Source organism: Anthonomus grandis, chromosome 18, assembly GCF_022605725.1.
Source record: "Anthonomus grandis grandis chromosome 18, icAntGran1.3, whole genome shotgun sequence".
Classification (NCBI taxonomy): Eukaryota; Metazoa; Arthropoda; class Insecta; order Coleoptera; family Curculionidae; genus Anthonomus; species Anthonomus grandis.
The window spans coordinates 12,071,220-12,097,852 of NC_065563.1; the positions used below are offsets into that span (position 1 = coordinate 12,071,220).

General features: G+C 37.2%; 3 protein-coding genes across 4 annotated transcripts; 1 reads left to right on the forward strand and 2 right to left on the reverse strand.

Moving 5' to 3' along the window:
* The first annotated feature begins 90 nt into the window (after positions 1-90).
* On the forward strand, positions 91-1,234 carry LOC126746699 (partner of Y14 and mago). Its single transcript, XM_050455037.1, has 3 exons — positions 91-279; positions 332-577; positions 630-1,234. The coding sequence occupies exons 1-3, from the start codon at positions 243-245 to the stop codon at positions 899-901; spliced, it is 555 nt and encodes a 184-aa protein (XP_050310994.1). The 5' UTR covers positions 91-242; the 3' UTR covers positions 902-1,234.
* Positions 1,230-11,645, reverse strand: LOC126746685 (neprilysin-1-like). Of its 2 annotated transcripts, none has more exons than XM_050455009.1 (10): positions 11,504-11,645; positions 5,633-6,060; positions 3,527-3,890; positions 2,931-3,313; positions 2,780-2,880; positions 2,671-2,690; positions 2,559-2,610; positions 2,438-2,505; positions 2,139-2,386; positions 1,230-1,413 (listed from the first exon to the last, which is right to left on the reverse strand). In XM_050455009.1, exons 1-10 carry the CDS (start codon positions 11,589-11,591, stop codon positions 1,258-1,260), a joined length of 1,908 nt encoding a protein of 635 aa, XP_050310966.1. In that variant the 5' UTR covers positions 11,592-11,645; the 3' UTR covers positions 1,230-1,257. The 2 variants fall into 2 exon arrangements, with proteins under 2 accessions (XP_050310966.1, XP_050310965.1); XM_050455008.1 differs by having other exon boundaries at positions 2,671-2,729.
* Positions 11,646-11,726: 81 nt separating this feature from the next.
* On the reverse strand, positions 11,727-26,513 carry LOC126746684 (ATP-dependent RNA helicase DDX42). The gene is made up of 14 exons (XM_050455007.1): positions 26,110-26,513; positions 25,732-25,803; positions 25,587-25,680; positions 25,353-25,533; positions 25,152-25,303; positions 24,901-25,105; positions 24,616-24,830; positions 24,323-24,549; positions 22,888-22,931; positions 22,680-22,834; positions 22,392-22,629; positions 17,885-18,032; positions 17,599-17,806; positions 11,727-11,900 (listed from the first exon to the last, which is right to left on the reverse strand). Exons 1-14 carry the CDS (start codon positions 26,406-26,408, stop codon positions 11,835-11,837), a joined length of 2,304 nt encoding a protein of 767 aa, XP_050310964.1. The 5' UTR covers positions 26,409-26,513; the 3' UTR covers positions 11,727-11,834.
* Between the last annotated feature and the right edge of the window lie 120 nt (positions 26,514-26,633).

A 26,633-nucleotide genomic window follows, 5' to 3' on the forward strand; every position in this document is an offset into this window, starting at 1 on the left:
TCGAAATATGCGGTATATCAGTTTAATTTGTTCTTAACCTCTAAAAGCCCTGTACAGACCACTAACCCTATACCACACACCTTCTTATACGTGACATACGTCACATCTGTCAAACAAGAAAATTGTCAATATTCTAATTGTTATCAAATACCTCGAATTGTTTAATAACTCCGAATCAAAACATGCAATAAAACAGTGGTCTTAATTAACAACTGGTTATTAATAAAAAATTAACCAACAAAATGTCCACTTATGCGGCCAACATTGTCACCGAGAACGGTAACGTATAAAATAGGTTATGTCACTTATAAATACCAAAAATAATTTCCAGGCGAACAGTTTATACCGGCCTCCCAAAGACCGGACGGTACATGGCGTAAAGCCCGGAGGGTGAAAGAGGGCTACGTGCCCCAGGAAGAAGTGCCCCTCTACGAATCCAAAGGGAAACAATTTATGGCTAAAAAACAGGAGCCTGTGGTCCTGCCGACGGGCCAGGTAGCCCAGAGGCCCATACCCGGACTCTTTATTGTGCAAGAGGAAAAAGACAAGAAAGGACAAAAGAAAAAAATCAAAAACAGTAAGTGCTCGCTTAAATTTCAAGTGTTACATTAGCGGATGTTCTTTTTCAGAAGTGGAAGAAATAAATAAGATCCTTGAAAGTACTAAAATATCAGAGGGCGGCACTAAAACCGCGCCTGCGACAGCTCAAGCCAATCAAGAGGCCACTGATCCCGCAAAAAAACTGAAAAACCTTAAGAAACGCTTAAGGGAAGTGGAATCGTTGGAGGAGAAAGTGAAAAGTGGTGCCCTCGCTAAGCCGGAGCCAGAACAGTTGGCAAAAATCAAGAGAAAAAATGATCTCTTAATGCAAATAGCCGAACTTGAAAAACAGGTGCAATAGAATTGGTAAATTTAAGACCCACAGCGATAATACAACAAGCATTAAGCAAATAAGGCTTTTTAGTACAGATACTGCCAGATCAAGAGGGGCTGTGAAGTAAATTATTCATTTTTTTAAACGTTGGATGCCTGTTGTATTACCTTAAACCATCAGAAAGACGTCTTTCGCATTTAGATTTATCATCCGATGATTGTTTCATCTCTTACATTGTAAATAAGTTTAAATAGTGACTTTATAGTAAAAGAGGTTTTCGGAGACCCCATCAATTACACATACTATTTTTAGCAACCTTAGTTCGACTTTATTGTGTAATAAAAACGTGTATAAATAAAGGTTTGGAAACATTTATTTCACTACTACCACAATCTACAATACGTCGGTTCATTTTTATCACATTTAAACAAGTCGATGAAGTATTTGTTGTTCAGGACCGCATGGTTCACTCTCGCCTCAACTGGGGCGTGCTCGTCTGCGAACATCTCTTCTTGGCGGTCGGATATTTCACACCACATCTACAAAAAAAGGGGCCCAAAGTTGTTTTAGATTTTTTTTAGGTTATGTTTGATATTTCAGACAGTTTCGGCAACATTGCAGGTTAGTATGCTGTCCGATCATTTTAAAGTACTGATTAGTAACGGGAGTTGATTATCTTAGAAATTTATTCAATTAATAATTATTAAATTGTTCATTTTGACCAAACTTAAACAAAAAACGCCATTTCTAATTCACATGTCAGTTGTCATTGTCAGTCACGTCATTTGTCGCGGTTGATCAGCGAGATCCAACGTTGCCATTTTCAACTTCATTTTTTTTAATAACTTCCGTTGCAACATGTCTTTAAAATGTAACGTGGTTTTTATCGGTCTCATCAATTTTCATACAATAAATATCTCAATCAAGTCGTAAATCGAAATAAAACAGCCTCCAATTTCAGTTTCCAGAATCAATCTGGCAACGCCGCCAAAAATTTAATCTCCAGTGTCATACGTCACTGTGAACTAAATATTTGCTTATAAACAACTTTTATATAAATTATATTGTTTTTATTAGATAAAAGGCATTAAAACCTACTTATTGGGCCTAAAGAAGTTCAATATATGTTTAAGACCATTTAGATCCTTGCCAAAGACCAAAAGAATCATTTATGTAAACCAAGGTAAAAACCTCTTTATTTATCTAATTAAGTACCTAGTAAGATCACTTTACACCCAATTGGCAACAGGCTAAAGCAACTTACTTGAGCATAAGCGAGAAAAAAAACCCTGTCATCCTCAGGCCCTTTAAACACATCCTCGAGCTTAAATTGTCTTGAACCCTTAAAAGCCTTATAACTGACGTACAGTCCCACATGGTCAGCAATGTTTTCACCTACAGATAAACTGTCTGTACTGTTATAGCGGAAACATTTGCTCCTCTGTTGGTAGTTAAAGACATCTTTCATGTTCCACCATTTTATTAATTTACCATTGGCCTGCGCTTGCCTACCTAAAACATCATTAGGAAAAGTGAGGTTATAACATACTTATTGGGCATCACCAGTGGCATCTAGTGAGTGTGAAAGCTCGTGGCCCATGAGGCTCCCCAGTGTGGCATAGTTGAGGATACTGCAAAAATCAGGTTAGAGTTTATTAAATTTATTTGTGGATTGAATGGTTACCTTGGGCCCTTTTCATGGTAAAAGGGCTCCTGTAGGATCCCCAAAGGGATGACTGTTGTGTAAATAAAGGTTTTTGTTATATTCGGTATGTTTTTAAGTTAATGCTACTTACACACAGTATTCTGTAGGATGCTGTAATAAGCGTTCACGTCAAATATGTTAGATATTAACCTGAAACCCCGACTTTTTTTCTAAATATAATTTTTTATTGAATAACTTACTGCGGTCCAGTAACGTTCTGTCCGATAAGCAAAAAGTTCCTTTTAACTTTGGCCTCTTTTAACAAAATCAGATTTTTAAAATGATGGCCACCGATACTCATCTACAACTATCCTCTTACAACAACATTGTTTAATACATTTATGCACCCACCTCATTATATAAATAGCTGCTGTTCGCCATCCAGTCGAAATACCCCAACATAACCTCAATTTTCTTAACTTTCTCCACTGCCAGAGCCTTAGTTTTGCTGCCCAGCCATGTATTGTGCAAAAGCAAATTCATAAATTCTAACTTGACATTCCGCCACATCAGCTCAATTGATTTAAACCAGTCGGGTTTCACATACAGGCGCAAATAACTCGGCAAGAGGGCGTAAGCGAAGTGCTCTAGGGCCTCGTTGGTGCATTCCAAGGGTCTGGAAATGTCTTTTTGGTACCCCAACACTTTTTTATCGATAAGAAAGTTGGTTTTGGTCAAGTAGTTGGTTGTGTCCCTCGAGAAATCTTTGACTATTGCCCATATTAAATAGTTGGCTGTCAAGCAGGAAACAATTTGGTTAGAGCAAGCTCTTATTAAGAGTGTAAAGTCCAGTGCAAGGATATATTAGAATGGTCACCCGTCAAAACCCCAGCATTCCACCTGCAAAACAATGTCATCCACCTTCTATTTACATTGTTTGAGAAGTAAAATGCTGGTGTTTTAACGGGTGACCATTCTAATATATCATTGCACTGGATTTTACTTACCTATTACATGTTTGTCGGTTACAGTTAATAACTGAATAAGCTTTTTCAAGTAATTAGGGTTCTTAACGACAATTGTGTTGGGGATATTTTCAAGAAGGATTGCCAAGATATCGTGGAAATTCACACCAAATTTTTCGGAGAAGTACCCCAAGGTGCTTCGCTCCATTTTTGAGTTGCTGAGGGCCATTTTGGCCAAAGTGCGCTCAAGTTTGGTTATCCTTCGGACACTACTTGTCAAATTAACATTTGGATACATATACTTGATCGTGTCGTAGATCCACTCTTCATAAGCATCCAGGGCTTTAGGGTATTGGGCTAGATTAACGAGAATGTTCGGAGGGAAAACTAAATTGCCTGGTTCTACCTAAAAGACCCCGCTAACCATTAAAGTTCTTCTCCCACAGTAAAACTCTATACTAACTTAAAGTATATTATTGTGACAGATTCATAATTAGTGACTTATTTTGTTGGGTATTACGTTAATAGTTTTGTCAAATGATAGACACTGATTTTCTACTTCTCAGCATTGTCTTTGCAATACCCTGGTCTAGTAGTATCAGTAATCAGTGATCCACAAGTTACTGTGATTTGCAGTAGACACAAACTAACCTTAGTTAACCTGGAGTTAAACCAACGAGTTTGGAGAACTGGATTTATTTGACTTTTAATAATAATCTATAAGTCAATGTGCTCTAAGATTGGGAGTGTGCTAAATTGTTGTTTTGCTCTGTATCATGGCTTGCAGCAAGTGTGGTACAAGTCGAACAAACAAGGAGGTGAAATATAGGATTGTGATTTTCATAATGTCATGTGTCGCTTAGCCTGTTCAAAATTGATGCACCAGGATGTTCATCTCCTCTCTGCTCACTAGCTGCTTGCCTGTGCTGCCATCTAAAAGAGCCTCTTCCTCTTACTATATGACTTAAATGCTACTTCAAAGCCTTTCGAGTAAGCATTACTAGCATACTTTGATTTCAGCTTTAACTCTTCATCAAGTAATCTCGCCTTTACAAACTCCATGGTTAAGTCAGTATTAAGGGTCTCTATGACAGTAATAACTGGATCGTATGCTTCACTTAGGCTTAAAAGAAGATGGCAAACCTTGTCTGATTCTTCGTACTTGCTGCCAATACTTTCCGATACCCTAATCAAGCTGTCGAACTTCTGAAAATGATCTTCCGGTTTGTCGGTGGTACACTTTAGGGTTAACAGCTTCTTACTGTCTTTGCAGTTATTGATTCCTTGACTGTATCCAGGTGCTTGTCCGATATACACTGTACTATTATTATAGACTTGGCATCTTTTACCTGTAAGTCAGCCCTTATCTTTTCGTTATTAAAGTCCTCTATCTCTTGTCGTAGAGCTACTTCTACTTGTTTTTCTTCGAGAAAAGCCCTGATTCGAAATTTGCTGCTGTTAGCTGAGGACAAATCACTGTGGAATTCATTTTTTCACCACAAATTAAAATGCCTGGAATCGCATCAACTTTTTCACTTTTACTTGTTTGAAAGTCTCACACTCACGTCTTGTGCGATTCTGGGCCCATAACCTCAATAAATATAGATATTTGTCGAGCTTTAAATTAAACACATTTACTGGTTTAATTATTATATAATCAAGAAAATAAAAATACCACAAAAGAGATGTTTCTTTTTTTTTTTTACAAAAACGTGATTCCTAATTACTAGCAGATTCTAACCTAAAAACCGTGAAGTGATGTTCTTGCTTGTCAAACGTCAATTGTCACTTTTTGGGCTATGCTACATTGGTTGCACGCTGTATATTTAAGGTGAGTACACACTCAACAACTTACTAAAGGTAAGTATATACTAACTTATTCTAACGAGGAAGCTATCTCATGTAGCTATTTATAATAAATCTGGGAATAAAAACGATATAACTGATTATCGTCCCATTAGTATCCTTTGTGCAATTCCTAAGCTATTCGAGCACTGTTTAGAGGTGGATCTGTCTGACACCACATTTCAGGAAATAATTGGGGATTCAGCATCAGAGGTCGCTCTGAATGTATGCAATTCTAAATTAATATTTATCGAAATACTGACGTAATACCCAACAAAATAAGTTACTAACCTACAAACTTACATATAAAACATATCTGTTAGTATCCTTATAGTCAACCCCCGCGTGGAACTTAACTAAAGGGGCCACCCCAAGACTCTTGGTGATCTCCACCGAATGCCTCAACCAGTCGTACCCCGCGGCACTCCACCGCTCCTCCGCTATGGGCCAACCCCCAAAATACTTCACCAAAGCCTTCAGGTCTGTCAAGTACTCCAGCTCGCGCCCCCTATAAGTCACGCATGCGTTATAAAAGGTTTGCGCTCTAACTAACGGGAGATCCGGTTGGTCGTCCCGCGGGGGAGTCACCAGAATTTGGTGGATTTTACTTTTTAGGCTGTAGGAGGCGGCGGTGAAGTGGCTCCAGGTCACTTCGAAGTCCGGTTTGTTCGCTCGGGATTTCCAGGGGGCGCACGCGTGCCCGTAGAAGTTTTTGCATAGCGGGGGATTCCCTGGATCAAAAAAAATATATAGATTCGTTTGGCATTGGTTCACAGGCTCAGGGGGAGGGAAATTGATGAAACAAGGGTACTTTAACCGTTTGGAAGTGAGGAAGTTAAGAGACACTTTCTATAGGCACACCGTTTTTTTTTATGGGCTTTTTGGTTCAAAAGTGGCCTTGAATGGGTTCGGAAAGGTGGAATTTAAGTCAAGCCTAAGCAATAAATGAGCCCCTCGAGTGCCTGGAAGAGAAAATCAATTTTTTCCCGGGGACTTGAAACCCCAAAAATGGGTTTTACAAGGGAAATCCGACCTGGAAAGTGCCTCCTCAACTGGAAAGGAAAAACTCTTTTCTTACGTACACAATGTTCAAAAAAAGGATTTTGAGGATGGAACTGCCTAAAAGGTTCCAAAACTGTCTATTATTTCTGCATAATAGCGGATTTAGGCGCCAAGTTTAGAGCATAGAGACAGTAAAATAAAAGAGACGTCAAATCGTAGCACGTTTCGGTCACCTTATTTTTGACATTTGACAGCTAGTAGTACCGTTGGCTAGAAAGGGCGGCGCCACCATCACTAGGATTTGATATTGACACAATTGAACATTATCGTGATATACGTTGCGATGTTTACGTCCAAGTAGAAGCACATTTTCAGCTCCGCATACTTTTGCTATATATGTAGAAAATACTCACTAATAATTAGTAATTTTATTATAAGTTGGTGAAGTAGTGTGTTAACCATGATCTGAGTAAGTCGTTTTGAACATAATTGGTTTAGTCTTTATAATCTGACTAATTAAAGTACCAATCATTTGAGATTTGACTGCTGGTTAATATTAGAGAGTACTTGTATTATGGGAGGTGGTACTACAACCCGTAACGGAAGCGCTAATCGCCTGGAAGAAGATCAAATCGAAAAACTGATTTCCAAGGTTTGTGCTAGTTTTTTGAAAAAAATTGAAGAAAAATTTGATACTAAAATTGGAGCCTTGGAGACTAAGTTAAACAGGCTCTGTGAAGCGATTAAGAAGATGGAAGATTCGGTAACAAACAACAGTAAAGAAATCGATAACGTCAAAACTCGTTTGGATGATCTGGAGCAAGCTTCAAAACGAAATTCCCTAAGAATTTGCGGCTTTAGAGAGTTGGCGAATGAAGACCTGGGTGTTGATCTATCGAAATTCTTTCAAGAAAATTTAGGCGTCTCATGTAGCATTGATGATTTCAATTATGTCTTTCGTCTTCCTAAAGGCAACGATGATCACCCTTCCCCAATTATAGCCGGTTTTATTAGCAATATTAAAAGGAACCAGATTTTTATGCAGAAGAAAATGCTGAAAAATCATCCCGTATCCTTGTTTGAAGATTTAACGTCTCGTAGATACCATTTGCTTCTGGAAGCTAAACGAAAATATGGTCACAATAACGTCTGGTCCACATCTGGTAAGATATTTCGCTGGAACCCGGCAACTTCACAAAAAATATGTATTAATAAAATTGACGATGTAAGATAAGGTTATCGTTAGAATAGTTACGGTATATCTCTATATATAAAACTACTTGGCTTTTCAAACTTAAAGAATGCATATAATTTAGTTTTTTTCGCAAAGTTGTTTTTTTTTTATTAGGTGATTTTTGTATTTATTTACAAGATATACATATTATATGGATTGTTCGGTTTTTTTAAAGAATACTATATTATTACATATATAGCATATTGGTTATTTTACTGTATCGTAGTTGGCGGAGAAAACTTTAATGCTTCTAAAATGTATATGTCTGAAGCATGCAACAAAAATAATTATTATTTTTCTCACTTTAATGTACGTTCACTTTGTTCACAGTTTGACAGGTTTTACGAGTTTGTGGAGGCCGAGGAATATGATATAATTGGACTATCCGAAACTTGGTTAAACGATTCGATTAAAAACGGTGGTATTAATCTTGCTAATTACAATATTATTCGTAAAGATAGAAATGGACGTGGCGGTGGTGTCGCTTTTTATATACGTAGTTCTTTAAAATTTGAACTTTTAGACGCCCCACCACAAATTAGTGCTTTAGAGCAAATATGGTTCCGCGCAAAAATTAATGGCAAAGTTATAATCTTTGGTTCACTTTACCGACCACCATCTATTAATCTTGGTTCTTGTTTGGACGATTTGGAAAATTCTATAGTTAGTTTTTTAACTCATTCTGATAATGTAGTTTTTGGGGGAGATTTGAATGTAGATATGTTGGATACTGGCAGCCCTGGGTATATTTGTGTTAACAGTCTTTTAAATAAATATAATTTAACCCAAGTGGTTCAGTCTCCAACTCGAATTTCAAACATTGGAGCCAAGTTAATTGATGTTCTTGTTACTTCGGCTCCTGGCTTAATCACGGATGTGCAGGTTATTAATATGGATGACATATCCGATCATTGTTTAGTATTAAGTAAGTTGAAACTTGAAAAAACCCGTACACCAAAGTCTTTACGTACTTACAGGGACTATTCAATTGTTTTTGTAGATTTTCTTAATGACATTTTAAAAATTAACTGGCAAAATATATTTAACTTTACTGATATTGATGAAATGGTAACTTTTTTCCAAAAAAACGTAATTGATGTATTTGATATTCATGCGCCCTTTAAAACCTCCAAGTTCACTAAAAATAAAGCTCCATGGATTACTGACAATATACAATTTATGATGAAACTTAGACAAAAAGCCCTCACGAAGTATAAGAAACTAAAAACTGATGCTGCGCTTAATGAATACAAACAAATTAGGAATTTTGTAACGGGTGCAGTACGTAGCGAAAAGAAAGCCTACTTGAATGAACAATTTAAATCTAACCCTACTTGTTTTTGGAAAACATTGAATTCTCTTAACATAACATCTAAAGTTTCTCCTTCCACAATTATTAGCGATTCTCGAAACACACCTGATGGACTTAATTCTTTTTTTATTAATAGCATTCCCAAGGTAAATACGGTATGCACTAATAATGGCCTTAAAACTAAGTATGCCAATAAAGTACACCCTAATGTTAAGAAACTATTTCAATTTAAAGAAGTTTCTGAAAAGCAAGTTGAAAAAATAATTTGTAGTAGAAAATCTACTGCAACTGGTTCTGATGGCATGGGCATTAAAATGATTTCACTTTTAGTTCCTTATTTAACACCCTATATAACTTTTATAATTAATAAAGCACTTGTATTATCAAAATTTCCATCTGAATGGAAGAATGCTGATTTACTGCCCATCCCAAAAAATAATACCCCTACGGAATTTTCTCATTATCGACCTATAAGTATATTGCCAACCCTTTCTAAAATATTGGAAAAGGCCATGTATATGCAATTAAATGATTTTTTTAGACTTAATTCCATAATTCCTAGTACTCAGTCAGGGTTTCGATCGCAGCATGGTACCATGACAGCACTATTGCATGTATGTGATGATATTTTTAGTGCTTTGGATAATAGAGAGGTTACTGCATTAGTGCTGCTGGACTATAGCAAAGCGTTTGATACTCTGGATCACTCTCTTCTTCTTACCAAACTAAAATATTTTGGATTACACGAGTCGGCGCTGAGTCTACTTTGTAATTACTTAAGTAATAGAAAGCAAAGAGTGCGCTTAAATTCCACCTTTTCAGAATATTTAAATATTAATCAGGGAGTTCCTCAAGCATTTTGGGGCCACTACTATTTTCGATTTATACTTGCGATTTTTCTGAATTCCTGCATAACTGCAAGTCTCACCAATATGCAGATGACGTCCAACTCTACTCAGCTTTTCCAATAAATGAACTGAATACTGGCTTAGCACGCATTAATACCGATTTAAATCAAATTGTACAGGTGTCTAATTTTCATGGGCTGGCTCTCAACGGTACTAAATCTAAACTATTACTTTTTGGAATGCCTAAATCTTATCATTTGAATTTAAATGTTATTATCGATGGAAATATTATACAACCATCTTACTGCGAAAGAAACCTAGGCATTCTTCTTGATAATCAGCTTAATTTTGTAAAACATATTTCCAGTATTTTACAAAAAGCCTATTATAAATTGAGAATTCTATACATGCATAAGGATATTTTATCTTCTGATGTTAAACTCAAATTAAGTGATTCGTTGGTTCTCTCTTTAATTAGCTATGGTAGTGTACTCTTCTGGCCAGCTCTTGCTCAAAAGGACAAGTTAAGCCTACAAAAGCTACAAAATGCTTGCCTAAAGTTTTGCTACGATAGAAGAAAATTTGATCACGTCACCCCGTTATTTCATGCCTCTAGCTGGTTGAATTTGGATCAACGTTATAAAATCAATATGGCTGTTCTTGTTTATAAGGTACTCCATAATAAACTTCCCCAATATCTATATGACAAATTATCCAGTCATAACAGCATACATGGCCGTGAAATGCGCCACTCTGCAAACCTTTTGATACCAAATCATAGAACTTCCAAATTCCAAGGGTCTTTCAGTTATAGTGCGGTTAAGGTATATAATTCATTGCCAAATAACCTTAAAGCTAAAACCTCGGCTGTCTTATTTCGAAAAGCTGTCAAATCTTACTTTTCTAACACTGCGAACTAATAACTAAAATATAAAAAATATATATTTCATTTAATTTTAAGTTATATCACTAATTACTTTTTTCTTTTATAAACTAGATATAATTATAATTATTTTAATAATTAATTACGTCATGTGGTATAAGCAAAATTCTATTTTAGGTTTCTTATAATTTTAGGCTTCTCTTTTTTTTCTTTTTTTTTCTGTATATTTTTCATAATGGTTAAAACTTATTCAATTTATTTATTATTTACATTGTTATGCTTTCGTATGTTAAGTTAGCAGTGCGGTTAGATAGAGTAGCCCCAGGCTAGATCTCGCCGCATTTTTGGATAATAACTTTTGTAACTATTTTCGTAATATAAAGGCATTTATTATTATTATTATTATTATTATTATATCTATGAATGTTGTCACTTGTCATTCTCGCTTGAACTTTTCATGACATGACATGAAAAGTTCAAGCGAAATTTCATGAAATTGTCTAAAAAGTAATAAAACATCTTCTTTGACTGCTAACCGAGTCGATGTCAATCGAACTGTTTATATTTAAAAGATTGTTTTTAATATGTAATAGATTGCAACATTTATTGCTTTTGGAGAGAAAGTTGTCAATAGCTGTCCCAATAGTCTCCGCCAGTATATTTAGACCGAATCCGTTTAAAAAAGGTGAGGCCTTGATAAAAAGCTTTTGCTGTTCATTTTAATGTTTGATGTGATATATCCAATATTATTAATAAAATTCACACAAACACATTATAAGTTACAGCATAATGTTTGTAAGAGAAATCATTGTTAATAGCACATATTATCAAATTTGTTAGCAAGGAATTTAACATACTTTTTGGAAAAATTGTCAAAAAAGTCACGATTACTTACCAATGAGCTCCCTATAATTTTCAGAGGCCCTAACAGCCCACACAACCAAAATCACGAATAAAATATTGGCACTGTTAAGAATCATCATGGTGCACTTCGCGGCGAAAACCCATTGAATGAGCGAGTTGAACAGCCTCCTATAATGCACTCCCGATAAACCGCTCTCTCAGATAACCGAAAACGGATGCAAAAAGACGCGGGGATATCAAATTAAACGCGCGAATACGTTTAAATGCTTATATTTTATCACTCGGTAACGTCCATACCAATAAACCGCTAAAATTACACGTTTTTATCTACAGGAAGGAAAAAAGAGTTTGCAACTTAAGGTTCACTCCCAACGGCTCTTCTTCTTCCTGGTGGGCGCCGGCGGCGGGTTATCCGCGCTAGCGGTAAACTAAAAAAATCGATTAATTGCACCCATAATCAATATCACCATAAAAGGCTACTAGACTTCGTCTAGCTAAGGAAAGGTACAGCACGTGTTGTTCGGCTCGATTGCGCAGTAAATTTTTATTTACGCAACGGTATCGATCGCCCCGATTTGCATATAAACAGTGCCGTTGCCTTAATTCTTATATTTGTGTTCTGTGCCTTTTAGTGTTTATTTTTTTTTTTTTTTTATTTACAGTCAAGGCTTTCTAACAGACAGGCACAGCTGTCCAATAATAAGAAAGCACGTTATATCACAAATACAAATTAGTAAACAAGTTCTATATAATAATACTTACAACTACAGAGAATTAATTCTTAAAATTACATCACAATCTAGAAAGAATTACTTATGTAGTTTAATCAGGAAGCCGTCTTAGGTGTCGTTTAAAGGCATCAAAGCTCAAAAAAAATAAGTCAATATTAGGATGGTTTAACTCTATAAACTAAATGTAAACTATTATACATACGGGTACATCTAATAATTGGAGAATTCGATAAGTAATTGGAAAAATACCTGGACACTACAAAAGTTTGTCTATTACGAAGGATGTTAAAATTGAGTTTTTCTAAAACAGATGAAGAATCAATAAAGTTGTTTACGGCCTTGTATATAAATATTAAATCAAAATTTCTTCTTCGGACCTCCAACGATTGCATATTATAAAATTTTAAATTATCATCATAACTAAAGAAATGCCGTCGTCTGTTAAACCTATAATTTAAAGTGTTAACAAATTTACGCTGCACACTCTCTAGTCGGCCAATATAACTGGCGTACATTGGATTCCAAACTGTTGTTGCGTATTCCAATACAGGTCTTACTATACTATTGAATAAAATTGTTAAGGAATTTATGTTGCTAAATCCTTTTGTTGCTCGAAAAACAAATCCAAGATTTTTAAGAGCCTTTTGTACAATATTTTCAAGATGCTTTTCAAACAAAAGCCTAGGATCCAATGTCACCCCAAGATCCTTAATATAATCCAAATATTTAAGCTTAACATTATTTAGGTAAAGATCACATTTATCCACATTGACAAAAAGTCTATTCAAAGTACAGTAATTCATAAAATTAGATAAATCGTACTGTAAAGTAAAGTAATCAGCGGCCGAATTAATAGTTTTTGAGATTTTAAGATCATCTGCATATAAAGCATAGCTACTATGTGAAAAACATTGCTCTATATCATATAGGAAAATGATAAACAGCAGAGGACCCAAGTGTGACCCCTGAGGCACACCTGAAGTCACAGCTGTACTCTTCGATTTTTGGCCATTTACAATAACATACTGAGATCTTTCACTTAAGTAACTTTTAAAAATTTCAAACAAAGCCTCAAGCTTTATTAAAAGAGTTGGGTGGTGGACCTTATCGAAAGCTTTAGAGAAATCGGTGTACACTGTACAAGTCTCAGAACCTCGTTCCATATTCTCAGATATAAGTTGAACGTAAGGCACAAGGTTAGTCAGTGCCGATCTTTTTTTAAAAAAGCCGTGTTGGTTTAAGTCAATCGATCCCCTAACAATAAAAAATAATTGATCCAAAATAAGAGACTCAAACAGTTTCCCAAAATGGCTCGAGAGAGAAATCGGTCTATAGTTATTGATAGCGCTTTTATCTCCTGATTTAAAAATAAGCACAATTTGGGCCACTTTCCAAAGCTTTGGGTATTTACCAGTTGAAATACATTGATTATACAATAAATATAGAGGCTCACAAAGATTAGGACATGATTTCAGAAATATTGAGGGAAATCCGTCTGGCCCAGGACCCTTTTTGGGATTCGTAGAGCATAATGCTTCTCTAATATCGTCTTCTCGAACATGATCAACAGTAAAACATTCTTTTGATTGGACAACATCAATTAATGATGGAGTATTAGATGGTTCAAAAACACTGCTAGAAAAGTTCACAAATGTCAGAGTTATTCGTAGCATATTGATCATTAAAGGTCATTTTTAACGGCAAATTTGTTGTATTCCTTTTATTATTAATAAACGACCAAAAGTACTTTGTGTCATGCTTAATATTTTCCTCTGTTTTAGTAATGTAAACTTTATAGTCTTTACTAATATTTAGTTTTACAGTAAATTTGAGAAAATATCGTAGTCAGACTGTAGCTTGTATTTTTTCCAGTCTCTGTGCACCTGCACTTTATTCTTTATTAAATTAATAAAGTGCTTAGAAAACCATAAAGGATATTGGCGCTTTTTAATTTTTATTTTTGATATTTCAGAATTCACAATATTACTCAGTTCTGCGTAAAAACATTCGATGTTGTTATCTACATCACGAGATAAAAATAAATCCTTCCACTGAAGAGAACGAATTTTCTCATTAATAACTGCATAATTTGCCCTAATGAAATTTACCTTTTGATAAGAATTACACACGACTTTTTTTTCATAATTTAACTTAATATTTACCTCCAACGACATATCATGACTGTCCTCAGGCACTAATGGGTAATTACATTTAAGTACCTCGGTTATAAAAGAATTAGTACCTACAACTAAATCTAAAATTCTATTCCTCGAATTCAAAATATAATTAAATTGTTTTAAACCATTAAGGAAGTAAAAATCAGTAAAGCATTTGCTACATGGGTCAGCGGCGTTATCAGAATTTAGTTTGTTATTACGCGACCAGGATAAATTAGGCAAGTTAAAATCACCTAGCAATCAAACTTTCCCATTAATTTTGTTACTTAGTACAAGACTCTACTTTTGACATGAAATGTTTATAGTTATTCGAAGATGCGTGAGGGGGGACATAGACAGTACAAATTAACAATTTATTACCTCCATTTAAGACGACACTGACCCATATATCTTCAATTATATTATTGGTGTTACATAATCTTGGTATGAGTTCGGCACAATGAATATCGCGCACAGCTAGCATTACTCCGCCACCATCACTTTTTCCACTCACTAGAGCACTACGGTCCAATCTAAAAACATTGTAGCCAGGAGGAAATAACTCCGAACTCAGCACATCAGGCTTCAGCCAGGATTCAGTTACTGATACACAGTCAAATTGAGCAGCACACATAGATTGGTAAAAATTCAACAGTTTTTGTTCTAAGTCCTCTGGTATTTTGGTAATAAATTGAAAATTCAGTGCATACAGGCATTCAAATAGAGATTATACATAGGAGATAGACTAAAGTATTTAAACATAAGAAGAAAAAGGATTAGTACTCAAAGACGACAAAACTTGTTCATTGGAGACATGAAAAGCCCTACTACGAGGGTTGTCTTTTAAGTTTTGCATATGCAGCTGGAATAAAACAAAAAATAACTTTTAACGACTTTATTGTTTTTCAAAGTATTCTCCACGAAATTTAAAGCACTTTTGCATGCGCTCAAACCAGTTGTCAAAGCTGTTATTCCACTCGTTTGTGGGTACTGTCAAAATTGCATTTTTAAAGGCGTTAACTGCTTCCTCTGGCGTCTGAAACCTCTGACCACGCAGTTCATTCTTGATTTTTGGAAAAGTATAAAAATCGTTGGGACTTAGGTCGGGACTGTACGGAGGATGATCCAATAATTCGACGTTTTGATAAGTTAAAAATTCAATAGTTTTCCGGGCTGTGTGCGAACTTGCATTGTCTTGGTGGAGGATGATTCGTCGTTGTGGGTTCGCTTTTCGAAGCTCAGCGATGACTTTCGGCAAACAAATGGTAATGTACCAATCGGCAGTAACAGTTCGTTGATTCTCCAGAGGAATTGTTGCAACATGACCTGCTTTTGAGACAAATTGTTGCAACCATCTTTTTCGATACACTTCGAGAACGAATGACTTTTGTTGGCTTTTCTTCATCTTGAAATACCCATACGGACGACTGACGTTTATTTTCAGGTTCATATGAGTAAATCCATGATTCATCACCACCGACAATGCTGTACACATTTTTAGAGTTTCCTGCCTCAAAGCGGTCTAGAGTTGTTTGACACCACATCACCCTAGCTTCTTCCTGTTCTTCAGTTAACAGATGCGGTATCCAGCGGGAAACTAATTTTCTTACCCGTAATTCTTCATGCAAAATTTTTTGAATTGAGATCTTTGAAATCGCCAATGAAGCCTCAATCTCACGATATGTCACATGTCGATCTTCCGTAATAAGCATACGTACAGCATCGATGTTTTCTTGGGTGACAGCCGTTTTTGGTGCACCTGACCTTGGATCGTCGCTAAGACTAACCCGTCCACGCTTGAATTCTGCATACCAACGAGAAACTGTCGACTGATGTGGTTCTTCATTACCGAAAACAGAAATCAACTCAGCACAGCACTCTTGTTGAGATAATTGCCTTCGAAAATTGTAAAAAATGATGGCCCGAAAATGTTCTCTGTTTAATTCCATGGTATGCGCAATTTGCTACCTTTAAAAATTCACTGTAGCTGTAAAACTATATGTATCGCACTGACGTTTTGAATTTAAGAAAAGTAAAATTTGAGGTTAAGTTTGACTAATGACATTTGATTAGTGACGCCCTCTATGTTTTTATATGCAAAACTTAAAAGACATCCCTCGTATTATCCTCTTTTTTAATGAAGACCTTCGAATCCTTAATCCAGCAATATGTATAGTTTGACATTTTGCAAAACTCCCGAGCCCTTCTGTGCAGCTGCTTGAAGTATGGAGAGAGATGTTCGTTGACAAACAACCTAGTTTCCTGCTCAAATCCCAAGTCAGAAGCCTTCAAACCACGGTTTCGACCTAACTTAACTGCACTTAAAAATTCGTTTCTCTTCGACACGGAGAAAAACTTTACTATGACGTTTTTAGGATAATTATTGCTGGTATCCGACCCCTTGTTAAAACGAGCAACTCTATGAGAAGCGGCTATACCATCATCATGAATTATGGTTCCAACAATGGAGCCTATTTTTTTTACCATTGATACTATATTCTCATTCCTTTTTTCTAATACGCCGCAGAGTTTAACATTATTTTTACGACTCTCTTGTTGTAGCACTTCGATTTCCAGTGCAAAGACTCTTTACGAATTTCGCAAATTTCCTGCTGCATTTCATTTATCGTTTTAGATAATTTTTTTACGTTCTCCATTTGGCTGGTAAAGTCATCGATCTTTGCTCCAAAAAAAGTAAACGATTCAGTAAATCCCGACTGAACGGATCTGAAGGCAGCCAAATCAGACATTACCGTATTAACCTTTTCAACAAGCTCCCGCAAAACTTTTGAGGTGTCCCCCGTAGAGCGGTCAGTTTTGGTAGTGCAGTCTTTACATCGCCAAACGATGCCGGACTCTGGTTGTAAATCTCCGATAGCCGATGGTAATTTCACGCATTTAAGGTGATATTGTCGATCGCATTGACCTTGGCAGGAGATGCCTGGGTTTGTCCGACTGACGTTACCAGCACATATGGAACACTGGGCTGCAGGCATATTCGAAACAAACAAAAATAAGCTTCTGGTTAAACTGGGAAACTTTTACGGTTTTTTTTTTTCCACAATAAATAAAAAGGGGTATTTTACCGGTTATAATGTTTGAAGAAAAAGTGTTCAAAAACGCCAAATTAAAGGCGCGCTGTTGTCGCTAATCGCGCGTTATTAAGGGACAAAACTTGGCGCAGCTTTGAAACAGATGGCGTACCTTTCCTTAGCTAGACAAACTCTACTGTAACTCACCTGGTTCTGGTACTGCGCCTTAAACGCCTCCTTCATCGCGGACAATCGGTCGGTGGCGGGGCCCTTGGGGGCGGCCGGTGCCGACGTACTCAAGTTCCCCGAGGAGCTGGCCACGAAACCCTTTAGGGGCCCGAAGGACGAGGAGGTCTCTTTGAACCCCAATCCTATGCCGCCCACGTTCGTCGAACCCTCGTTCTTTTTCTTATATCTACAATAATGCGTTTTATCTAGAACAATCTGTTGTCCAATTTTCGATAAGTAGTGACTATGTATGTAACGCAAGTACCTTTGTTTCTTGTACCAGGAACTTTGTAGGGCGAGGTCCAGGACCTCTTGGGGCACCTCCTGGTTGGCCGCCTCCATATTTTTGACGATGTGCCCCGCGAACTCTTTGTCTTTGTAGGTGAGCAACGTGTAAGCGGTCCCTTGGGTGCCTGACGGGACGAAATAGCGAGAATTAGGGTTATGGTACGCCATTTTGTTGACCAACGATAAATTATTGTTTAGAATTAGTGTATGTGTTGTTAAGTAACTCGAGTCTGATGATGACAAGAACACCCGTTTGCCTCAAAAAGTACTTGGTTTAGTTATAACATGGGTTTAGAAAGAAACACTCCACCTCTGGTGCGGTCCAGAACCTGTGTGACGTGGTGCTTGACGGATTTGAAAGTCCTCTGTACTCCCAAGCCTCATTTTACGATTTATCCAGGGCTTTTGACTGTGTGGAGCATAATATTCTTCTTCAAAAGCTCAACCACTACAAATTTTGTTCGAGAAGTCTGTCACTGCTACAGTCCTACTTGAGTGACCGAAGTCAGTTTGTTTGTTTTGGGAGATGTAGGTCTCAGAGTTTGTCGATTGAGCACGGAGTGCCTCGGGGATCCGTTCTCGGGCCTATCCTGTTTCTTATATTTGTTAATGACCTACCAACTTGTCACCCTGATTGCACTTTCTATTTGTATGCTGATGATGCTACATCCCTGTGTACTGATAGGAGTTGCGCAAACATTTCGCTCAAGGCTCAAGAATCTTGTTCTCAGTTTAGAGACTGGGCCGTTTCCAATAGATTGTGCTTAAATGAGTCCAAAACTGAAAATATAATTATTTGCCTTCGGGACGTTGATTCCCAGCAACAATCTTTAGGTGTGTCTGTGGATTTTCTGGGTGTTAGATTGGATAGTGGTTTGACGTGGCAAGGTCACATAGATGAATTGTCAACCAAATTATCAAGGTGTGCTTTCCTGATTCGCAATTTATCTGGGTCTGTCTCCGCAGGTACTCTCAGGACAGCTTACTTTGGATATTTTCACTCTCTAATGACGTATAACTTACTAAACTGGGGTCATTCAGCGCATATGCCCAGGATTTTTGCATTGCAACGTCGATGTCTGCGAGTGATTGCGCAGATTGGATACAGGGATTGTTGTAGGATCCACTTCAGGCTTCTGAGAGTTCTCACCTTACCAAGCGCCTTCATACTTCTGTGCCTTGTATTCATTAGGGAAAATCTACCCAGGTTTGCAACTCATGCTAGCACTCACAGTCATGACACCAGAAATAGTGGCTCCTTGGAACACCATGGAATTAAGTTCTTTAATGTCCTGCCGGTCTCCGTTAAGGATTTGCCTCTTAATGCTTATAAGACAAAGGTAAAACATTTTTTAGTCACCAATGTGTGTATCTATATCTATGAGCTCCAAGGAGGCTGCAGCAGCGGTGTTCTGTGATCTGTCCAAGGCATTCGATTGTGTAGATCATGGAATACTGCTGTCAAAGCTTGATTTTTATGGATTTAGGGGAGTGGCTTTGGGGTGGTTGAAGTCATACCTGTCTGGCCGCACACAGAGGGTGGTTGCATCTGGATTTTCGTCAGTGATAGCACATCTTAAATGTGGTGTACCTCAAGGGTCAGTGTTGGGTCCTATTTTATTTTTATTATACGTTCAAATTATTGTAATCATTGATTTATGGATTACTGTGAAGACCGTTTTAGTCTTTTCAAAAGAAATTACTAAAATCCATTCACTAAAAGTCAATAAATTAGAATTTTTATTTTAGGAGTGCCTGTAAGAAACAAAATAACTTGTCACTTTTTGGCATTGTCAATAACTTAGGTTCTAATAGTCAAATTTTTGTAGTTATTGATTTATGGATTAAAATAAAGACTGTTTAAGTCTTCTCAAAAAAAAATAACTAAAATCCATTTACTAAAAGTCAATGAATTAGAATTTTTATTCCAGGAGTGCCTGTAAGAAACAAAAAAAAATTGTGTCTTCTTGAAAGGGTAATAACTTGGGTTCTAATCGTCACATTTTTGCAATTATTAATTTTTATATTACTCTGAAGACTTTTTAGTACTTTTTGAGAAAATTACTATAATCCATTCACAAAAAGTCAAAATATTGGAATTTTTATTCCACGAGTGCCTGTAAGAAACAAAATAACTTGTCTCTCATTGGCTAAAATAAAATTATTTTATATTTTTTTACCAGAATTTGGGCGTCGTTTTTCAAAAATTAGTTTGTTTGTTAATTTGCGTCTTTTTCTAATAATATAAGAAAAAACTTAAATAAATATATTATTTATAGAAGTCTTTAGTACATGATATAAGAGCCTTTAGAGGTAATAAAATAAGTCGCTTTTGGGTCAATTTTGAATGTCATATTATAAAAGTCGGACATATCAAACATCCAAAGGTGACTTTTGGTACTTTCAGCATATGGATGTAACAAATATTTCTTGAAGCCATCTTGGGTAATGAATGACTATAGTAATCTGTGAATCAACTTAGGATGAAACTAACCAGATTTCTCATGGCCGTATATATTATCTTCACGCATCCTTACGAAAAAAAAAAAAATCACTGCATGGACTAGTGGTTCAGTTTGCCGATGATACTACAATTCTGTGGCATAACAAAGATCAAAAAGTAGTCAGATCTCTCATAGTAGAGGACCTTCACAAAATTAAAGAGTGGTGCATTGTATTCAATGCTGATAAGACTTTTGTTCTGGGCTTTAAGTGTAATGTGGAGGGTTTTTTGTTTGATGAGCAGAGCCAGAGTCGATTTCTCGGCCTCTTCATTGATGAGTGTTTAAGGTTTGACAACCACGTTTTGGGCCTCGCTGCTAAACTTTCTTCTGGTTGTTTTGCAGTCAGGGTTGCCAGGCACGAGTTGGGGAGGTTGTTTGCTCGTTGCAGTTTATTTCGGCTTAATAGACTCTCATATCCGTTATGCGGTTTGTGCTCCAAGGGACTCCTCAACATAATTTTTACTATTCAGAAAAAGGCATTAAGGTATCTGTGTGGTGTTGGTCTGAGAGTCTCTTGTAAACCTCTTTTTGTAGCTGAAAGAATTTTAACAGTTTTCTCACTCTTTATATCATTTATATCACTCTTCATTTGACATCATCTTGTTCTCAGTTTAAAGACTGGGCCGTTTCCAATAGATTGTGCTTAAATGAGTCCAAAACTCAAAATATAATTTTTTCCCTTCGGGACGTTGATTCCCAGCAACAATCTTTAGGTGTGTCTGTGGATTTTCTGGGTGTTAGTGGTTTGACGTGGCAAGGTCACATAGATGAATTGTCAACCAAATTATCAAGGTGTGCTTTCCTGATTCGCAATTTGTCTGGGTCTGTCTCCGCGGGTACTCCCAGGACAGCTTACTTTGGATATTTTCACTCTCTAATGACGTATAACTTACTAAACTGGGGTCATTCAGCGCATATGCCCAGGATTTTTGCATTGCAACGTCGATGTCTGCGCAGATTGGATACAGGGATTGTTGTAGGGTCCACTTCAGGCTTCTGAGAGTTCTCACCTTACCAAGCGCCTTCATACTTCTGTGCCTTGTATTCATTAGGGAAAACCTACCCAGGTTTGCGACTCATGCTAGCACTCACAGTCATGACACCAGAAATAGTGGCTCCTTGGTGGCACCATTTAGGAGACTCGAGCGTACCCGTAATGGCGTGTCTTATTATGGAATTAAGTTCTTTAATGTCCTGCCGGCCTCTTAATGCTTATAAGACAAAGGTAAAACATTTTTTAGTCACCAATGCTTTTTATTCATTTGAGGAATTCCTGAGCTCAAATTTCAGTGCTATTGCATAGGCTGGTTCTCTTGACTTTTAGTGTTAAGTGTTTTTCAGCATTACTTTTTAGGCTTATATGTGTTTTATTTTTGTCCTTAGGTAAAACGAATTTTACAGTTTAATACTTTTATTTGGAGTTATATTTTTGACTGACTTGTGTAAAAGCTTTATACTTTTTGGCATGAATAAATAAATAAATATAGGACATATTAAATAAAAAATGAAGGTATTTGAGGGACAAACTTAATTAGATAAAATTATACAAGGTGTTCCATTTGAAAAACTTGAGATATTGCGCATTTAATTTCAGCCAGTTTGAAAGTTCTTTAAAAACACCTTGTATTAGAAAATTACAAATTATCATAGTCAGCCTAGAGGCGGTACCCTAGACTAACTGTGGTGCAAGTTTCATAGGCGCAGAATAAATTTTAAGTTAATTATGATTTTTTAAACGATAACCCTCTGAAAGGCAAAAAATAACATAAAAAAATTAATTACGTTGCAACGGCGCACGGAAATTTTAAAAACGTTACACCAAAGTAAAGTATCCCTTTTGCCTCACATTTAAGTACCATACTGACACACCCAGTATACATAAAAATATTTTTAGTTCGTAGCTTTGTGTCAACCCTACAACTTTGCTCTACCTCGTATAGTTACGGCGCTACCTTAGCCGTACACCCTGCACATATTCACCTGCTCTGCCGGTCCTACCGATCCGATGCGTGTGCGTATCGATATCCCTGGCCAAGTCGTAATTGATGACGGTGCGGACGTGGGGAATGTCCAGACCGCGGGCGGCGACATCGGTGGCCACCAGCAACGGCACTTCTTGCTTCTTGAACGTCACGATCACCTTGTTCCGTTCCGCCTGCTCCATGTCGCCGTGCAGCAACAAACAATCGTACTCTTTGATCAGTAGATCTTTGGCCACCTAGAATTTTAGCTTAAAACATTGAAAATAAAGGGAGGATAAATAAAAACCTTTTCGGCGTCCAGTTTCTTGGTGACGAATATCAAAACCGAACCGGCGGACAACAGTTCGACCAGTTTCCCGAAGAGCCATCCACGTTTCGAGTCCTGGTTGGGCAAAAGGATCGCGTGCTGGGTCACGTCCTCGTTGGCCTGCCCCGTTATGCCTTGAAAATAGTGAAAACGTGCCTTAAAGGCGTCTAAGTGACTTGTAATTTACCTTGGGATATCCGGATTGGTTCTTGTAAAGCGTCTTTGGCCAGCCTGAATATTGAAAAAAAAAAAGAGGTCGTTAGACGAGGAACACCTTATTTGACTGCACTGACTTAGCATGGTGCAAATAGGGACATTTTTGAGTATAACTTAAAAAGTTGTCGAGGGATTTTTATATTTTTGATAGAAAATTGTAGGAAGATCCCTGAGGATGAATTTATGGTAAAAAATATGCTTGTAGGTGAAAAATTACCGAAGCTACATCAGTTTTGGTTCATAGCACTTTTTTCCCATAAAAATCTCACTTCTATCTGTGATAACTCAAAAACTATTACAGGTACTTCGATGAGGTTTTTACTCAAAGTTGCGGCAATTTTTGAAGAACATTTTCATATATGAACAATTTTTGTAGCCCAAATACTTTTTCAGTTAGACTCAGTTTTACATGACCTGGACCTAGTAGGCTAAAAGTGAAATTTTCAGAATGAGATTTAACATGGTACATATAGAGACATTTTTGAGTATAACTTGAAAAATTGTCGAGGAATTTTTATATTTTTTATAGAAAATTGTAGAAAGATCCCTGAAGATGAATTTATTGTATAAAATATCCTTCTAGGTGCAAAATTACCGAAGCTACAGCCGTTTTGGTTCATTGCACTTTTTTCCCATAAAAATCTTATTTCTATCTGTGATAACTCAAAAGCTATTTGAGGCATTTTAATGAGGTATTCACTTAAAGTTGGGGCAATTTCTGAGGAACATTTTCATATATGAACAATTTTTGTAGTCCAAATACTTTTTGAGCTAGACTCAGTTTTACATGAGATGGGTCTAGTAGGTTAAAAGTGGAATTTTCAGAATCTGACTTAACACGATGCAAATAAAGACATTTCTGAGTATAATTTAAAAACTTGTCAAGTGATTTTTATATTTTTTATAGAAAACTGTAGAGGGATCCCAGGGCATGAAATTCTTATGTAAAACATACTTTTAGGTACAAAATTAATTGAGCTACAGCAGTTTTGGTTCATAGTACTTTTTCCAATAAAATATCTTACTTCTATCTGTGATAACTCAAAAACTATTACAGGTATTTCGATGAGGTTTTTACTTAAAGTTGAGGCAGAACATTTTTATATATGAACATTTTTTGTAGCACACATACTTTCTGAATTAGACTCAGTTTAGTAGACCTAGAAGGCTAACAGCAGAATTTTCAGAACGAGATTTAGCATAACATATAGAGACATTTTTGAGTATAACTTAAAAAGTTGTCAAGGGATTTTTATATTTTTTCTAGAAACCTGTAGGGGGATCCCCAGGGATGAATTTCTCGTATAAAATATCCTTTTAGGTGCAGAATTGCCTGAGCTACAGCAGTTTTGGTTCATAGCACTTTTTTCCCATAAAACTATATACTTTTTTGTCATCCAACTTACTTTTCGATTCTCTTCTTAAAAGTGGCGGAGAACAGCAAAGTTTGCCTATCGGGCCGCACGTGGTTACACACCGACCGCACCTGGGGCTCGAACCCCAACTCGAACATCCGATCCGCTTCGTCCAGCACCAAAAACGTCACCCGCTGCAAGTTGGTGGCGCCCCCTTTCACGTGATCGATTATACGGCCCGGGGTGGCCACCACTATTTCCCCGCCTTCCTTTAAAGCCTTTAAAGACAAAAAAGAAAACCTCAATTATTTATTTACTCATTACATTAGTTTATATAATATTACCTTGCTTTGTTCCCACTTGGAGCCGCCACCGTAGGCACAAATCACCCTCAAATCGTAAATTTTCGCGAACTTTTTCGCTTCCGTGTATATCTGCAGGGCCAATTCCCTGGTGGGGGCGAGAATCAGGGCTACGGGGCCCTGGCCCTCTTCTACGGGCGGTTGTACCGACACGTGTTTCATTAGGGGCCAAAGAAATGCCGCTGTTTTACCACTTCCTGCACGAGATGTCATGATGTCACATAATCAATGTTAATACTTAAATTAAATTAAATTGAAATTTCTTACCGGTCTGTGCGATCCCCAAGACATCCCTGCCCATCATGGCAGCCGGTACAGCTTGAGCCTGTATGGGTGTGGGTGAAGTATATTCCGCTTTGATAATTGCTTTTAATAATTTATCATCGAAACCCAGATGGGCAAAGGAGGCTACCGGTTTTGGGGCTCCACCGCCAGAGACTTTTAGGTCGTAAGTGTTACGAAGCTCGTCGACCTAGAACAACATTTTAAAAGAAATTTTATGGAGGGTGAAAGTGTACCTTGTCATTTGGCAGCATTTTAATCTCGGGATGTTCAATGTAAAAGTTCTTCTGGAAGGGTTGATACTCAATTTCAGAGTGGTCTATCGGTGGTAGAGGATCTATGATTCTCTTCTTGTCCGGAGCAATCGGGTTACCATCCTCATCATATTCTAAAAAGAAATGTTACTTTCCCTGCAGTTGAAAGAATAATCAACTAACCTATTTCGATTCCGTCTTCCTCAGTGGGTAATAGCCCTGCGTTAGGGTTTTCCTCCATATATCTGTAGTAGGACTCCTCGTTGTCCTCTTCTTCTAAATCGTTTCTGACATTTTGCTCTTTGCCCAGCTTTTCGGGCTCAAGTTTCATCACATAATCTTGTGGTTGGCTTTGTTTTTTCACCTAAGAAAAAATACCCCTCCAACTTACTTATTAATCATTGATTTATTACATACTTGAGCTTCAATTCCGGCCATAAAAGCATCTAAGGGATCGTCCTCCTCATCATCATTGTCAACAAGGGCCTTATTCTTACCTTCCATCTCAAGCCTGATAACAAGAATTTACATCGCAACAATTAACAAAAATCAACAAATTTACCTTGTAGGACTATCTGGAGCGGGAATATAAGCCAGTTCAGGCACCTGTTCCTCGTCATCGACATCAAAATATCTGCAACAAATATCACTTGACATTACCTGCTGAGGCTACCGATTCCTCACTCTCAACTTAAACATGACCCTATTGTATAAAAAAGCTAAAGTTATTTAAATAATCTCCCACTAGAAATAAGAAAACTTAAGACTGAAAAGCCCATGTATAAAAACAAAGAAATCTCTTACTAGTAAAGCTTACTTTAGTCATTTTTTAATGATTACCACTTAAGTATGTTTCACATTTTAATCTAGTTTTGTTGTAAGCTGGCGTAATGTTTTGTAACTTATATTATATTTTGGCCCTGCCTACTGCGGTACTCACTCGTCCTCGGTGACGGCTCTTTTGCGGCTCCCGGTGCCCCATGAAGCAGTGATGGCATTCTGACTGATGGCGGTCATGGTCGAGTAGCCCTGTTTACTCAAACCGCTAGTGGGGGGCGGCACGACGGTGTTGCGGCCCCCGGCTTGGCTCCCCAAGTTGCCGGGGGGCGGCACCGCGTTAAGTCTCCGGGGGCCCGAGCTGTTGCCCAAGTTGCTCGGGGGCGGCACCGCGTTCATTCGCTTCGCCGCGTTCTCGTTCGTTTTCTTCGCGTTGAAGTTGGAGTAATTGAAGCCGCTCATTTTGGGGCTCAATCGGGAGACTGCTTTAGGGTTTATATGAGTAACATTGGGGGAGCACTTGTAATTATTTCAATTAGCTAGGAAAACTATCAACAAACAATGACAGTTTAAATGTCAGTTTGACAATGACAAGTGACAATTCGGTTTCTTACGACGTTAGAGTATTTAAAGGTGAGATTATGTAGTTTATTTGGGAAATATTTAATTTTTTGACGAGCAATTATC